At 39.5% G+C, this 18,477-nt stretch overlaps 1 protein-coding gene across 1 annotated transcript in view; it reads right to left on the reverse strand.

The window, feature by feature from the left end:
* SND1 (staphylococcal nuclease and tudor domain containing 1) overlaps window positions 1–18,477 on the reverse strand; it is a 418,687-nt gene that overhangs the window by 363,322 nt on the left and 36,888 nt on the right. Inside the window, exons 5-9 of the mRNA XM_016213329.2 lie at window positions 16,211–16,371; window positions 15,340–15,431; window positions 14,564–14,722; window positions 12,932–13,038; window positions 9,962–10,052 (exon numbers count right to left, since the gene is read on the reverse strand). Coding sequence (XP_016068815.1) covers window positions 9,962–10,052; window positions 12,932–13,038; window positions 14,564–14,722; window positions 15,340–15,431; window positions 16,211–16,371 — 610 coding nt within the window. The remainder of the gene's footprint in view (window positions 1–9,961; window positions 10,053–12,931; window positions 13,039–14,563; window positions 14,723–15,339; window positions 15,432–16,210; window positions 16,372–18,477) is intronic.

The raw sequence follows: 18,477 nt of genomic DNA on the forward strand, positions 1-18,477 counted from the left end.
AGCCAGAACCTAAAACTCATTTGGCCAAAAAACTTGGTGAAGTCCAAGGGTAATCAAAAGCATGGTATTTGGTCACACCAGGACCAAGTCAAGGTCAGGGATGATTACCTAGATATGGGTGGTACCAAAGGGCATAGAACCCTCCAAATCAAGGAGCCCCTTATGCCAGCCCAATCACAAAAATACATCCATGAGTGTAGAACTTAAAAATAACTCACAAAACATAACCAAAAATACAGATTCAGTAACTGAATGAAAAAGAGTGCATCTCATTCCCACTACCATCTAGATATTAATGCCCAGTAAAAATGCCCATCATAATGGAAACTTCCTCTCATTCCCTGAAGACACAAGCAACAACTTGGAGAACTGATCAAATAGATAAAAGATGATTTCCCTATCCTTTAAAATCCCTCATTTGGGTAAAAGGAAACAAATTATAAAATGGTTGACAGAACATCCCAAGGGCAAGGTATCCACGATACATGCTATTCTGCTATCCCACCTTCAAACCAAAGAGAAGAAAAAGTTCCACAAAGCCATGCCAAGCAAAATAGCTAAGTAAAACAAATCAATACTGCTCCTCCCCGAAAAGTGCAGGATAAGAGTTAATTGCCAGGCATCTCAGATGAACACACATCATTTCCTAAATCCCAATGATGAACAGAGATACACATTCCTCTCACACCAAAACTAACTCATTAAATTGTCAATTGCCAAAAACATTGAGAATCCTATAATCAAGACATGAGAAGTATCTAGACCTTCTCCACTCCGTAGTCATGCTTAGAGAGGAATAAAACCAGAGAAAGTATCATAGTGTTCACACCTTCACCCCCTGATTATAGAATGTGAAGATCTAAGCATGCCCCTGTGACAAGTTACTGGTGTTCATCAACCCCTGAAATGCATTAGCAGCAGCAGCAGCAAATGGATTCCTGAAGCTGTAAATTTCAGGCCTCGGCAGCAGACTCTCTCTGCTCAACATCTTCCTGATTAGAAACCTCCTCTTCAAGACCTGCACACTCTGACGCTACCAGCTAAATGAGGTTTGACTTTCTAGTGAAGGGTTTTATGGTGACTCTGTGTGCATGGGTGTGTGTGCGCGCACACGCGTGTGCGTGTGTGTATTTAAGGGGGATTTATGACTTATTACTCCACTGAAAATTGTGTCATTACTGGACAGAGAACAAGCAGCTCCGGAGCTGAGGCATGCAAGAGGCACTAAAATAGTAGCTCTAGTCATGTACTGTGCAATAACTAAAATGCAGAGTGCATTACTACCCAAAGCCTGCACATCAGCACTGTTACCGACCACATTTTTAATAGTGAATTTCTTATGGTGCTTTTCATCAAGATAATTCTAAGTATGCCCACATCACTCACTTTCTCCACAAGCTACAGAGATTTCTATTCAATCTACACACACACATACACACACACACACACCATACCACACACTCTAGGAGATAACCTAAGACACAGGAACAGAAATCTACACTGAAAAAAGTCACTAACTAAGTTCGAAATACATGCCCTAAATCCAAATCCACCATTTCTTGAAGCCCAATCATAAAAGGAAAAAGGAATGGTTTAATAATGACGAGTGTAGGCTAAGGCTAGCACAAGTCAAAAGAAGTCCAGAGTACTGTGAGGGGTAAGGAAGGGACATCCATTTCCATCTCTGGCCTCCTGCAACGCTCCCCATCTGCAGAGTCTATCCACAGTGATCACTGGGTGGTGAAGGGCTGCTGCTGTTCAGCTTCTTAAAATCCTGCAGCATATATAAAATGAACAAAAAGAGCCTACAACAGCCTCCTGAGCTACAGAGACACAGAATAGCTCCCCAGACACAACTACCAATATTCCCAAGCTAACTAAATTATCAGTACCAGATAGGAACAAAAGGTCCAGCAGCCCAAAAGGGGTTTTCTATAGGCACCAGCAGGGAGTGCCCTTGGTGGGGCCACTAGGAACAGGTCACCAAATACCCTTTCCGCTCTCTGAAATCATGACATTCATATGCTTCTCCTGCTCCCTAAGGCTATATGTATGCTATATCCATTCTCCCCAAAGCTAATCCTGTAAATGCTAATGAAGCAACACTGAACCTGGACGAAATAAGGAATATCCCACAACTATTACAGCAATGGCCTGGAGTCACTCCATACTCCCTTCCCCATCCCCCAGAAGAGTATAGCTGCTACCCTGTGTCCTTGACAAAATAAATACTAAGCAGAACAATTTCCTGATGCAAATACCTCTAGGCACCTAAGCATGATTAAACAGACTGGACACTCTAACAGGTACTTCAAAGGAAACCAGATATCAGACAAATTCCCACAGAAGGGCATCCTACGAAACACCTGACCAGGACTCCTCAAAATTGTCAAGGTCATCAAGTGCAATAAAAGTCTGGGAAACTGCCATATCCAAGAGGAGCCTGATGAGACACAACTAAATTTAGTGTGCTATCGTGGATGAAATGCTGGAACACAAAACAGACATTAGAGAAAAACTAAGGAAATCTCACTAAAGCATGTACTTCGGTTGATACTAACATATCAATATTGGTATACCACTTACAATTGATGTGCCATACTCATGTCAAACAATAGTAGGGGAAACTGGAGGGGAAGGGTAATGTGGAACTCTGTACTATCTGCCCATTTTTTCTGTAAATCTAAAACTATTCTAAAAAATAGTCTCAAATTAAAAAGCCAGGTAAATATATTTTACAGATCTTTTCTAATCCAATCATTTTCTTTTCTTAGCAGCAATCAGTTTGCTAACTTAAGCTATAAACCAAATCTTGATCTCTTTTTGGTATAACAGAGGCCACCTTCCCGAATAGATCATCCACAAAACTTCTGAAAGACCTGTGACAGAAAGTCAAGGAAGTAGCTAGTATTTTTTTGTTCTCTCCACATTACCAAATGGGAATATAATAGAAAAGTCTAGATAATGCCAAAAATATTAAGAAGTATCCTTGTTTAAGAACCATGTTAGAGAGGCATAATAATGAATTCCATCCAAAGCTATGACTGGACGCGCAGTAAAAAATAATCAGGATCAAACCAAGTAAGTACTAGAATCCACTGCATCTATGCATAGCTTATAACCTCACCTGCAAAACTGGAGGTGGCCGACAATGCCAGATAGTTCACTACTTAGGCAATCTCCCATACACAGCCAGAGAGGGTAAACTCCTTAAAAGCAGAAACTACTTCCCATTGTTTTGAATCACCTCAAAGCACCTTTTTCAGGGTTTGTATTTTTAAGCAATCAACTGGTACAGAGAACCAAGCTAGAAGCCTCTAACCAGGCAGGGTAGTGAGAAAACTCCACCTCCTGAGGACATGCTGCCACTCCTCACCACTGACCCCACCCCCATGTTATTCAGGTCTGTGAAATCTGCAAAACCCAAGCATCCAGCAGCAGGGACAGGGAAGCCAAGCCACGTGCTCAGGGGACCATATGGCTACAAACAGCACAGATCAGCTAAAACGCCACAGGGAATGCAGGCAGGAAACTGGCAAGCCACGACAGGCACGAAAGTCTCAAGCAGGCTCAGCTAATCACTGTGAAGTGAACATGCTTCTCTGCTAACCTGGAGAGACAAGGAGAGCCCTCCCTTGCATTTCCTTCCTTAAGAAGCAAAGCCGCTGAAGCAGCGAATGGAAACCAGTTGTTCCGTAGGCCACACATATCAAGAGAATACTTTGTTGAGTTTCGAATTGCTCACAAGTGAGACTCATGGCCAACAATCTGACCTACAGTGTTGCATCAGTTCCAGAAATCACCTATAGTGTCCCAGAGGCATTCAGTTAGAGAGTTCATAGGTCACCCTTTCAGGGGCTTTTCAGGCTATTTAGCTGTCTCTGTGCAATTAATTCCTAGGAGACAGTGATTGCTGAAGAGAGAACCACTATTTGTTCAGGCCTTATAGGCACCTCAGAGCAGAATCATTCAGGAAAAGTGATAGGACTGTCAGACTATGTTCATGAAGGCCCTGGGCATCTTAGGACCTTTTTAGGTTTTCCTGGCATTAACAGACATTTTAAATCAGGTAAAACGACTACAAAACTGCATCTGAGTTCTAGGTTATAAAAAGAAATGCAGGTCGTTTTTTTCCTTTTACATATATTGCTGATATCCCACGTTCTACAACAGGAGTTGACAAACTATGGTCCAAGAGCCATTCAGCCCACTGCCGACTGTTTTATAAATAAAGTTTTATTGGAACACAGCCATGTGCATTCATTCACATATTGTCCATAGCTGTTTTCATGCTACAGTGGCAGCGTTGAGTAGCTGCAACAGAGGCTATATGGCTCAAAATGCCTAAAATATTTATTATACGGCCCTTTAAGAAGTTGACCCTCTGTTCTACAACAGATTAAAAAATGAACACACAAACGGGCATATACAGTTGTTAACATTTCTAGAGAGCTATTTGGCAAATATGCTCCAAAACATTCCTAAGGAAATAATTGTCTTTTACACAGAGATTTATTCCATTTACTAAATAATGGAAAAATTATAAACTACATGAATATCATATATTCAAACTATATGAATATGAATATGAATATTATTTACTAAATAATGGAAAAATTATAAACTATATGAATATCACTTTTCCTGGTTAAATAAATTATGATGCGCCTCACAATGGAGCGAAGAATTATGAACAAACTGAAGCAAGCGCAAACATTTACCTTGGTTCCCTCCCTAAATACCTCTAAGCAAAAATGAAGGAATTTTTTAAATTTTATTGCCATAAGCACAAAAGGACAAAGATTAATGGGAGAAAAGAATACAGCACAAAACTCTGAAAGCTGGATCGCAGATGTATGAGTGGAAACAGTCTCCACAGACTCACAAAAGCTAAATCCTGAGCCAGTGGTGACAAAACACAATAGTCAATCTGATTTATACTGTAGACTTCCCCCAATCATCAAGGCTACAACTGGTTTAAAACTTATGTAAGAAGCACCTGGGTTTAAGATGTACACCCATACAAAAGTCCATTGCTTCTACTCCAGTGCTGAATACCTCATTCTTAAGTAAGAGAAACAACCAAGGATCACCAGATAGCTGAGGAAAGCCTAATTCCTCTAATATGGAAAAATAAGGGACCAAAATAACCAGAGATTTAAAAACAACTTGGAGAACATAGATTATGCAGGAAGAAGAAATTTTTCAAAAGATTATAATAATTTCCTCTAAAATCTAATAGATGATATTCATCTCTGAAACTAGTAGATGTAGTTTTTTAAAATAACAATAAGAGCCCGGCTGGGTGTGGCTCAGCGGCTGAGCGTCGACCTAGGATCCAGGCGATCTGGGTTCGATTCCCAGTCAGGGCACGTGCCCGGGTTGTGGGCTCGTTCCCCAGTCAGGGGCGTGCAGGAGGCAGATGATCAGTGACTCTCTTATCATTGATATTTCTATTTCTCTCTCTCCCTCTCCTTTCCTCTCTCTGAAATCAATGAAGATAATGTTTAAAAATAATAATAACAATAAGAAAAACATTCAGAGAACAAAAGAAAAGCTCTTAATATATTCACACATGGACAAACTAAGTGCATCTGTGAAATTTTAGGATGAAAAAGAATTTGCTAAGATATTGCAGAAAGAAAAAAATCATATAAGGACAGAGAATAAGAACGGTTTCAAACCTCTAAAAATTAAGAAAACAAAAATTATCTAATAGCTAAATGACAGTGGAGCAATGTCTTCACAATTCTAAAGGAAAATAACTTCTAACAAAAATGCTATACCCAGCTGCCCTATCAATCAATTGTAATTATAAAAAGGCATGAAAGGTCTCAAAATATTTATCTACTAAGCACTCTTTTCCCACGAAGGTAGAGAATCTGTGCCACCAAAATAAAGTATTAAATGGTAAAGAAGAAGCCATGGGCCCTGGCCAGCTGGCTAAGTTGGTTGGAGCTTTGTCCCATACACCAAAAGGTTGTAGGTTGGATTCCTGGCCAGGGCACATATCTAGGTTGTGGGTTCAACTCCGAGTTGGGGCACATACAGGAGTCAACTGATCGATGTTTTTCTCTCACATCAATGTTTCTCTCTCTCTCTCTCTCTCTCTCTCCCTTCCTCTTTCACTAAAATCAATAAAACAAACAAAAAACATTCTTGGATGACAATTAAAATTAAAAAAAAAAAAAAGCAGCAGCCACGGAATCCAGCAAACATAGTTCCAACCCAGGGATGAGGCAAAAAAACCCCAAAAACCTGGGGTAATGGTGAAGAAATCCAATGATGACAGCTCTGTTACAGGGAAAAAGAACTAGTCCAGACTGATACAGATCACAAGACACCTAGAAAGTACTGCTGAAAAAGATAAAATTAACAGACTAAATCAATGCCTTGAGAGAAGGGTTAGACAGGTAGAATCTGGGAATTAAATTAATCAGTATGTAAGAGATATATATAAATTTTAAAAATTAACTCCAGGTAAAAAAAAAAAATTGTGCAGGAACTGAAATGTAGTCATAATATGCTATATGGCTCGGTGGTTCTTAGTATTTCCCCAATAAACTTTGGATATTAACTGAACCAGAATTATGATAAAGTCCTAATAGAAAGACTTGGTAAGATTACATGCACACCCAAGTAAATATGTGTACATGAGTGAAAAAACTAAATCTTCATCTTGCATGGCATAAAGAAAAGAAGTTACGCCTAACACTGAAAAATTTTAAAAGAGCAACACAAACATTTTATTCAGAGATAGTTATTGCCAAGAGTTAAAAATGGCTGCCTCAAGGGAGAGGAAAAATGGATTACTTCATTTCTTAATAAGCACATAGAGTTGTTTAAAATCATAATGAAATTAAAACTCACAAACATAAAAATTATACACGAAAGATTACAGATAAGCCCTAGCCGGTGCTGCTCAGTGGTTAGAGCATATGCCCACACACCCTAAAGGTCCCAGGTTTGACTCCTGGTCAAGGGCACGTACCTGAGTTGCAGGTTCAATCCACAAGTGCAGCAGGCAACCAATCGATGTGCAATCAATGTGTCTCCCTCACATCGATGTTTCTCTCTCTCCCTTCCTCCCTTCTACTCTCTCTAAAAATCAATGGAAAAATATATCCTCAGGTGAGGGTTAACAAAAAACAATAACAACAAGATTACAGATCAGTACTACTCAAACATAGCTACCAGTCTGCAATGAAATAAGGAGCCTGTACCAGAACATAAACCAACTACATCACTGAGAACATTGCTGACATTTTTTCTGTAGCGAGCTTTCCTTGATGAAAGAAGCAATGCCTTGATTTACATTTTGGCTCAAGCTCCTTGTATCAAGGCACTTTGAGTAGGACAAGTATAGATGAAGGGTCAACAAACTTTTCTATAAAGGGCCAGAGAGTAAATATTTTAAGCTTTGTAAGCCACATGGTCTCTCACAACTACTCACCTCTGCTCCTGTATCAGGAAAACAGCTGTAGACAATATGTAAACAGACAGATGTGGCTATGTTCCAATTTTTTCATGACCCTGAAATTTGATTTCATTTAACTTTCATGTGCCACAAAACATTTTTATTTTTACATATATCTTTATTGATTTCAGAGAGGGAAAGGGAGAGGGAGGAAGACAGAAACATCAATGATGAGAAAGAGTCATTGATTGGCTGCCTCCTGCACACCCCCTACTGGGGATCAAGCCCACAACCCAGGCATGTGCCCTGACCAGAAACTGAACTGATCTCCCATAGGTCGATGCTCAACCACTGAGCCAGGCCAGCTGGACAACACAAAACATTTTTTTCAATGTAAAATCCATCCTTAGCTTGCATACTATACAAAAACAAGTGGTGGGACAGACTTGGCCCATGGGCCATAGTTTGTCAATCCCTGTCATAGACAGTCTGATCAACTTTATCAAAAAGAAAAAAAACTGTCATAGTAGTTTCATCTAGTGTAAGTGTCTTTTCTTCTCTTTTTTTATGCCTCTTTTTTTCCTGTTTTAAAAACAGAAAAAAATCCTAAAAATTTTCAAAAATCAAAAAGTTTTAAAACTATTTGTCTGTCTACAAACACATTTTTCTCTCTATTGCCTAAGCAGGCCTAAATCCAAATGACTTAAATTTATGTTTAAGATATTCCAGGAGAATGATTATTCCTCATAATCCTCAATTAAATAGTTATTACAATCTCCTGTATCCTGGCACTATAATGAATAAAACTTGATTGTAATGAAAAAAGCCTCACAGTGTTTTATAACTAAACATAAGAGACCAAGAACACAAAACAGATCTTGGAATCCTGGATTTTAAAAATGGAGGAAATGTTCTAGTTACTAATAAAGTCAGATTTAAGATAAATGCAAAGCTACTGACCCAGTCACCTAATATTTTTAATTTCTTCAATAATGTCTTAGTTCCCCAACCAGCAAAGACCCAAAATCCTCAAAATATTCTAGGTTTCTCTACAACTGAGGGGGCTGGTAGTGACAATACAGAGTAACGGGACCCACCCAAGGCTCATGTACATTACTATTATCATAGGCCCTCAAAGTGACGATGGTGAAAATGGAAGGCCTGCCTCCCTTGTTGAGTAAATGATCATTCTTTCATTTTGTAGCTACAGTCTTCAAACAGAACAGAATACAGGAAACAAGCACAACCAATAAGTTCCAATTAGGTGGAGCAGCCACGTCCAAGGTTCCAAGCTAGCACAGCCCTCACACAGAAAGAAAGCAGAGATCCATTCTGGTCTGCATCACAATGGGAAAATGCATAAGGGAGTATCCAACCAGGGACTAATCTCACTGATGTCCCCTAAAAGGTGCAATTATGGTTAACCTGACCACTCCTTGGAAACCACATAGAAGAAGACGGAAAGAGGCTAACTTCAGCACTCTGTGACCTATTGTTTTGGGCATCATAAAAAAAAAAAAAAGTGAAGAAATTCAGCCAATTCTTCAAGGACTTAAAATTTTATCATTCTAAGATAAATCGTTCCAGGATTTTTCAGGCTGACAGTGCCACCTAGTGGCTTTCCATCTTAAACTGTTAGGCGACATTTGGGACAGCCACCTCTCAGTCCATAAGGACAAAGCTTCTAGCATTTCTTGCCAAAAGTAAAAATAGGTTGGAAAACATTACAGCATTTGGGGAAAGTGAGAACAGGTCTGCCCCCCAAGGTACCAAAGCCTGTAATTTAAGAAAAAATGCTTTATATTTTTTCCATAGATTTTGAGAGAGAGTAGAAGGGGAGAAGGGGGGAGAGAGAGAGAGGAGAGAAACATTGATGTGAGAGAAAGACAGCGACTGGTTGCCTCCCACATGCATCCCAACAGAGGCCAGGGATCAAATCTGCAAACCAGGTACGTGCCCTTGACTGGGAATCAAACCCGAGAGCTTTCTGTGCATGGGCAGACACCCTAACCACTGAACCACACCAGCCAAGGCAAGAAAAAACACTTCTATAGCACCACTCCTGGAACCAAACAATCTATTTAGTAGCTCTAGTTTCCATCAAAGAAATCCATCCCAGGACACAACAGTGGAGAGCTCTCAGAAAAAAAATCACATTAGAAAGAATTCAAAACCACAAGAGTCCTAAAACAGAAAAAAAGAGAAACTTGAGGCCTTATATATTTGGGCACAGGAAATCTAAGAGAATGTCATTTACTAAGAACCCCTAAAATATAAGTGATATTTCAAAATGCAATGTCCACAACTTTAACCCATGAACTTCTAATGAGGTTATGCAAATTCACAAAAAGAAATTTTAAAGTTCTTATGGTGCCTAAGTCCCCTACAATAAACACACGTGTGCAATCATGCATGCACCTGTACACACCAGTGGCTTGCCTTCAAATAAAAATGCTTCAGTTCTCGATAGACTGCTCAAATTTTTGTATTACCAGTAGTCTGAAAACAATCACTATGCATCTCAAGATGCTGAGAATGACTCACCTTGGCAACAAACTGCTTGTCCTTTTGGTCCAAGTTAGCAGTGGGAGCTACATAGTCTCTCCACATTCTCAGCCTGCGTTCCTTAGCAAACCTGACAACAAAGCAAGGATGCAAATCATTCAGACAGATTAGGTCAGCAAAGGGAATCCACCATCACCATGGGAGCAAACAGTACATAATCCTGCCCTACCTCACCGACAAGGCATGCAGGAGAACGGCCATCAGTCAAACCAGAACAAAGTATGACAACAGCCACAAGAGAAAGTGTATAAGCAACTATCCAAGATGCATATATAAATCATAAACCCATCGGTGGTATAGTGGATCTAAATGTGCAATTTTTTGAGCATGGACAATTCAAGTTCACCTTGATAATTAGCTCTTTAGCTTAGCCAGTCAGTATCTCCTGAGTGACGACTATATGCTAGGCACTGAGATGACAAACAAAACAGATGCTCTTTTAAACGGGAAGAATACATATACTAAAACACATAAACAGGGTGTGGCAAAAGTAGGTTTACAGTTGTTCGTATGACAAATTCAATAATTAATAAATAATAATACAAGGATAAACTCTGTGTTTCAGGTACTCACAACTGTAAACCTACTTTTGCCCCATCCTGTATTTTTTTTAAAAACATAGGCCTTTTGATTTGAATTATGAAAAGGTTATCAGCTACCCAAATCCTATGTAGAAAACAAGAACAAAATTGTCACTGTAGTGCATCTAAAGAGTAAGAAAAATGGACCAAACTACAAGAGAAGTTCACTGACAAAAGTTTAAAAATCACCCTGCCCGGCTGGGCATAGCTCAGCAGTTGAGCGTCAACCTAGGATCCAGGAGATCGGGGTTCGATTCCTGGTCAGGGCACATGCCCAGGTTGTGGGCTCTATCAATGACTCTCTATGTTTCTATCTCTCTCTCTCCCTCTCCTTTCCTCTCTCTGAAATCAATAAAGATATATTTTTAAAAAAATAAAAATCACCCTGGGCAGAGTGCCTAAGTGGTTAGAACCCCATACAAAGAGGGTCTCGGGTTTGATTCCCGGTCAAAGACATGCACGTACCTGAGTTGCAGGTTCAATCCCCAGTGCCTGTTGGGGCATGGGCAGGAGGTAACCAATGTCTCTCTCTCACACTGATGTTTCTCTCTCTCTACCTCCCTCCTTCCTATTCTTTCTAAAAATCAATGGAAAAAATATCCTCAGGAGAGGATTAACAAAACAAACAAAAGAGTTTAAAAATCATGTTGGCAGAAATTTATTAAAAGTATTAAGCCCAACAGATATTCTTTGAGACTAAGAGAGGTAAATGGAATATGTGCAAAGTTTTAAAAAAACAAATCAATGAACAGCTGTCTCAATTATTTACAAATAAATGGATACATGTGCAGGGGAAAGGAACTATATTTCTTAAAACAGTATTGCAACTTTCTTAAAGAAGCGACTAATATGAGAAAAAGACAAAGCCGCATGTAGCATTTGTAAAATACATAAAGTACTTCGATAGAGATTTACCAATAACGCAACCAAGTCAAATACAGCATGCAAAACGGCAGCAAGTAATCACGTTATCAAAATGTGATTTGTATTCCTTGGTCTAAACCTCTTTCACAATGATGAGCACTCTCTGAAAAACCCATAAAATCTCCTAGAGATGTTATAAAACATGTAGATACTGTTGTCATCATATTCACTTTCTTCAAAGAGGCAGGAACTTAAAGAATGCAATAAAAATTATCAACCAAAACAATAATTTAGAATAACAGGCTAACAGGATTTTCTGAACAACAACAACAAAAAATTGAGCATTACAGAATAATCAGAGATATTTGGAACACTGTACTTGATAAAGAGTATTACATCTTTTGAATGTAATTGTGTAACATAAAGACTAATAAAACTTTTATACAATAATTATGTTTTTCTTAATCAGACCATCTACCTTTGTCAGACATGCCATATCAAATGACCCAGATTACAATCTATTTTTATAAAAAGTTGCAAGTATTCCTGCTTATAGGTGTAGAAGGATGTAAAAGACCTAAGAGAAGGGAAGAAAGTTACAGGCATTCAATTCTTGTTCTTGCACATCTCTCAGCTGTGTGCCTCAAAGGCAAACATGTGAAGTTAATAAAGTCCAGTATAATTTTATGATTCTAAAATGAGCCACACAACCAGCCTTGAGAGTGGAGCATCGTCATCATGGTCAGTAGGCTTTGCTTAATGTATCCTGGGTGGTGGTGTCTACAGCTTCCTGAACCCTCGTCCCTGTTCATCTACTCTTGCTACCTGTTTCATTTTCCTCCATCTACCCCACCAAGTGAAGGAGGTTCACCTACACCTGGAAATACTTGACCTTGACACTTGGAATCACCACCAATCTTTGTAATATTCACTATCGTTTTTTTCAAAATAAGTTATTTTACATCTGCACCTAGCCAAAAACATAACAGCACCTCACAGTTGCATTAGTATTTATAATTAAAACATACTTTTAAATAAATTAGGGCATTAGACCTCACAACAGCACTGAATTGTCCTGTGTTAGGCCCACAGGCTCTATCTTTCCATCATATCCCTGGCTCCAGCCTGCCTGTTTGGGAGTAGCTAGTAAGAGATTTCATTGTCCTCAAATGAACCTCAAGTTTATTTCAACCCAAATGCCTAAAACCCGAAATTTGAGAGGCTTGTTAACACAAAAAAAAATGACCTGGAAACATTAAAAAAAGCACATCAGGTAAGGAATACTGTCTGAGTAAAAATCTAGGTCCTTACTATACAGCACTGAATTCGACTGAGTCTAAAGATTTACAAATCTTCTATGAGATCCTAACCTCTTGTGAATTTCCTTAATCCGTTACTGAAATAAAACAGACACTGGCATAGATGGGTGAGAGATCACTAGATTTCTTTCCCTAGAGATCCTTAACAAGATCCTTGGCTGGAAGGCTTCCCTGACAGATCTTACCTTTCAGCTGCCCTCAGCTTTTCCGCACCCCGGGTGTACACTGCAATTGACCAATCCACACAGCGTGCAAAACCTTCCTTAAGCAGGAGCTCTGTGATATTGCCATTCTGAAAAACAAGGCACATGAGAAAGCAGACACAAATTAAATTCTATGGCAAGAGAATCATTTCTCTCTGACCTCTGACACAATTAACATAGTTACAATCCAGTCTGCAGTTCATTTTAAACAACAAAAAAAACAAACCTTAGAGCCATTTCCCTCATTAAGAAACCAGCCCCAAGATGGACACGCTACTCTATGACTCCTCTCAACAACCTTGGCTTCATATCCTCACAACACCCAGCACAGTAACTCTCACTTAATAGGAACAGGATAAATGTTAGCAGCATTGAATGGAATTGACATTTCAATAGCTCTTCTTGTGGGCAGAGGAGGTTGTTAATCTTTAGTGGAGATTACACCTTATTATTTCCTTCCCTAAGATCAGCACTTACTCCTCTTTTCATAAAGGGAAAGCTCAAGAATGAGCTGAGTAAGGGAATAACTAAAGCTACATTTTTGCCCAAAGAATTACAATTCACAGTCTGCTATGACACAGAGCCATCTGGCAGGCACAGGCAGACAGCTAGCACTCCAGAAGAAACAGACATGACCTTGACATATTCCAAACCAAGCCTCCCAGCCTTCACAACTGCCATGTTGAAGAATTCTCTATCAAATTATAAGTAACAGTAGTTTACTCTGAACTGGATAATAGGTTATAATAATGAAAATCTACTTAAACTCAGGTGTTAAAAAACAAGGTCATTTCCTGTCTAAGAATAACCCACCTACCAAGGTATACAAATAGGTACAACTCACCAATAGTCAGAACATAAAGAACCTATTTCCGGCTCAAAAGCAGAGTTAGGGAGAAACTGGATAAGGCCTGGCATACATAAAATAATTTTTCCATAGAAAGATTTCCCCATCATAGTTCTACCAATACTCCAAGTAGGAAACTTCTAGACCTACAAGCAAACTTGCCAATCCTATTCTGCAAGTTTCAGTGCCACTTCTAATCGATGTGGCAGCTTCCCATCTTTCCTATGCACAATCTCTAGGACCAACGCTCGGAAAAATAAGTGATAGCATTGCTCCTCTCTTCCCCTTGTCAACCCAGTAACATTTGAGATTAATTTTCTAAAAGTAAGAAGTTGCACATTTGTCCAATTCTATCAGATAAGTGACATCCCCTGGAAAATGCCTCAAAAACCAGTAGATGATAATCCTGTCAAGATATTTAATGGACCGGCCGGGCGTGGCTCAGCAGTTGAGCATCAACCTAGGATCCAGGAGATCGCAGTTTGATTTCTAGTCAGGGAACATGCCCCGGTTGCAGGCTCAATCCCCAGTCGGGGGCATGCAGGAGGCAGCAGATCAATGACGACATGTCATCATTGATGTTTCTATCTCTCACTCTCCCTCTCCCTCTCTCTCTCTGAAATCAGTAAAGATATATTAAAAAAAAAAAAAAAAAGATATTTAATGCCTCTTAAAACCAGGAAAAAAGAAAGAGAAGCAAACTACAGCTCATCAAACCCCAAATGGACCCCCAACCCCATGCAGCCCAGTTGGCATGGCACACTCACTGGATGTAGGATGGTACCCAGAATGTTCTGGTTATGGCAGCTCTCCAGAATGATCTGAACATCTCTCTGAAGCAGTCGAGACTCGGTGAAAAATTTGGCTTCAGCAGCAAAAGGCTCTGGTGTTTCACTGCCATCTGCTTCCCGTCGAAAAGTTGGGCACTAGAGCAAAAGTAAGGTGAGTAATGCAGCCTAAACGTGAGTGCTAGACACACTCATGCCACAATGAACCATACAAAAAGCATAAACCAACCAGGCTACACTGGGGAAAGTCTCAGATTAGGTCTTCTAACACTTTTTAAAAGATACTGGTAAAATGTAATTAGAAATAGCATCATCACAAACTTCATGGTAAGGCAAATAAAACTCATGTTATCATGGGGAAAATAATTTTAATTACAGTTGGAAATGACTGCTTGCCAAGAGAAAATTCACCAGTGCCTACATTAAAGCTTTGGCTTTTTTTGTTTTAATCAAAATGTGTATTTACATTAAGACAAGCCAAACTCAGCAAACTTCAGACCCTCCTATCCCCCACTGCTGAGTTTCAACAATCTCTCCGCACAGTCCACTACAAAGAGATCATGAGTACTAAAAAGTTAAAAAATCTTATTTGATTTAATTAGAATTGTCCCACTGCAAAGTTTAAAGTACTCTAGCCAATGCTAATGGCCCATACTAGGAAGAAACCGCAGATCCGAAGTCCACAAGTAGAAAAATCTACCTATGGCTAAACACTTCAACAAACCCTAAACCCACCCCATAGCCCAGGGTCTGACCTTGATCCCTGACAGCATGACGGTAACCAGGTAGTGATCTGGGAGAAGCAGGGCCCTGACCACACTGCCATCTCGCACGTGCTCGATGATAGCTGCATGACAGAATAAACCACTTAAGTCATTAGCAAAATTCATGCCAGGGATAAACAATGCCCAATCAAACTGCATTGAACACAGTTCCTCTCCCCAATACCCTCTGGAAAGCCTCCCTCTGAAAAATGATGAAGTGTTGACAGATCATTAGCATTCACACAATAGATTCTTCCACAACTATTCCTGGGAACACAGATCAGAAGCACTTCCATTCTTCCACGTCTTCTGAACTCTCTGGGACCTCATGGCTCACAACTAAGCTTTGTTATCAGTAAGGTAAGTTGCTTACCTTAGTACCAGGTGTCCAGCAAAAAATAATAATAATTCAGGATTGCCAATAATTTTATTTTACTGAGTTAGTGTTAACAAGGTCTCAAAGTAGGGCCAGAACTATAGTATGTGTGTGTGCACGTGCGTGTGCATGTGTGTGTGTGTTTATGTGTGTGTTTAGATGTACAACGAATACACATTTCTACCTCAGTCTCAAGGATGTTATTTAAGTAGCCATCTTTAGAAAACAGGAACATCCCCAATGTGCAAGAATACCAGCAATTTACTACCCTATACCAACAAAGGACTAACCCCTGCAAAATATTTCTGATGTTGACCCATGTGAACTGGATCAAATTTCCTTCCAAAATACCATGGTGTTGTTTTACCCTTAACAAGTTCCCTTGGATACTAAATAAGTAAAATAGGCTTTATAAACCTCAAGAAGCTTGAAAGCAAGTAGAAAGAAATCACCCTAGCCACATCTGTCTTTGCCCGCCAGCCTCACCATTAACAGGCTTCTGGTGGTGTGAGTCCACAAAGTGCCTTGGGTTCTCAATGGTATACTTGAGGTCCCGGATAGTATGTGAACCATTCCCGTCACTCCACATCCCTTTCTTAGCTGCCTTCGCTTGTTCCTCACACTCCGAAAGCCGGTTTTGCTCAGGACTGGGACGTGAAAAATAAACGTGTGGTTAGTGAGCTCACAACAGAAATGCCAGGGTCTCCTTTGACTCTGGGTTTATTCAGCATCTTCTTCCCTTAAAGAGACCACAGCATTTATTTCAGACCAATAGCTTTAGACCCAAGAACCAGAAAACCACCATGAGTGCAACTTTGGGATTACAGATTTGTTTCCACAAACAACTGATTCAATTAAGAGCATTTAACTAGAAGATCCAAAAAACACACATCTCTACCATTAGCGATTACAAGAGAACAAGTTGGTGGCTCAGGGGGAAGCTGCTCCAGGGGGTACAGCTTCATTTAACGATCCCAGATTCAGAAACTGAAATCCAGGCAGAGCTCAGCAGGACACAATGCAGGGAAAATGACTAAGAATCACCCTTACTCCTTGTTGTCCACAGAATAGGGCTGGAGAATGCAGAGCAGCAAATACTGTTATTGCAGATAATGTAAGCCCAAAACTACTTACACATTCAGTAAGGCCAGTTAAGCAAAAGTAGTTTGAAAATGAAAAGACCCCTCCTTCATCAGGCATGAAACCACACTACATACAAGAGCAGCAAGAAAGCCAGCAGATAAACAAATAACTAAATAAAAACAGAAATGGCTCTGCTCTTCTCTCACACACATATCTGAGCAAAAGAAGTAAACTGCATGCCTTTCTACAGTCTTGATGCCTGGTTCCAGCAACGGTTGTATGCATAAATGCAATGTCCTACCTTGAGCAGTAGGAGTATCTAAACAAGGACCCCTGCCCTATAATTTCTCAAATCAGAAGTCTTCAGTACCTTTCTACCCCTACCCCAGAGACAATCATATCCTCAGGGAACCAAAAATCACAGCCAGAATTCGATGAAAAAAATGTAGCTTAAGAGACATAAGCAAAAATAAAAACTGAGAAAAGCAGGCTTTAAGTCGAGACAACTTTGAAGAAAAAAAGGATTGGTACACCAAGGGAGATTTCTTTGTTGAGATGATACAATACTAGTATGGGTTTTGAAAAAATTCTTCATTCTGGTTGCAAACTGGATTCCTAAAATATAGTGCAACAGTAACTATGCCAGCAATTGTCCTTAAGATACAACTGCAGCATGCTTCCAAAAACATTACCTAAGACAAATGTCTTAATTCAACAAATTCCCAGCAAATGATTCTACTTAGTCAGAAAGGGCCACAGAAGTTGCTGGTGAATGAAGAGGCCCTAAGACTAACAAGGCAGGAAGAAGGCAAAAAGCGCATTTTTGCCTTGGCTCATCCCCATCATTAGTACAGTCCATGCAAATATTTATCCAAAGCCTTTCTACAGCGACAACAGTCATATAATACAGCAAGAACTTAATGATTTAAACAGCATCATTAGCCTCCAAATTACTGATGTAGCTTATTACTTTTCAGAGACTAAAGTGTTAATTAAAGTCAGCTGCAATCCATCCTACTAAGAGCCAACACTGGTGAACTTGAACATGACATGTGCTATAAAGCCTACGTACATAGCACTCATTTCTAGTAAGTTCACACTGGCATTAGCTAAACAAATACATTTTTATCTACTACTTATTAAGTACTTACACAGACCAAAACAGACTTCAAAAGCTTTGGAGAGAGATAAATTTTCCCTTACTTTTAAAAAACAAAAAACTATTGAGCCCTTAGCAATTTAAATTCTAAACAGTAGATTTTGCTTTCAATTCTATTTATTCTCTCCACTTATTTTTCATTACACTTATTCCTTGCATATGATACCTATTTGTTCATTGGTTTACTGTTTGTCTCCCCATTAAAATGGTAGCAGAAGCTAAGTATATATGTTCACAGCTCTATTCTCAGTGTCTAGAACATAGCCTGGCACATAGTAACTACTCAATGAATCTTTTGACATGGATGGATAAATACGCTGGAACTGAATATCTATGGTGTAAGACATAGCCTGTTGATTCTTATGATATAAAGAGTAGAGCTGCCTTGTCTCAAAGCCTGTTTTTTAAAGGGGTTGCACACATCAAATGCCATACATCAAATGGTGAGTGACCTGCTGGCTCAGAATAATCCACACCTGAGCAAGAATGTCCTAAAAGCCAGAGAGCACCA

The sequence above is a fragment of the Miniopterus natalensis genome, chromosome 10, assembly GCF_054644295.1.
Source record: "Miniopterus natalensis isolate mMinNat1 chromosome 10, mMinNat1.hap1, whole genome shotgun sequence".
NCBI lineage: Eukaryota > Metazoa > Chordata > Mammalia > Chiroptera > Miniopteridae > Miniopterus > Miniopterus natalensis.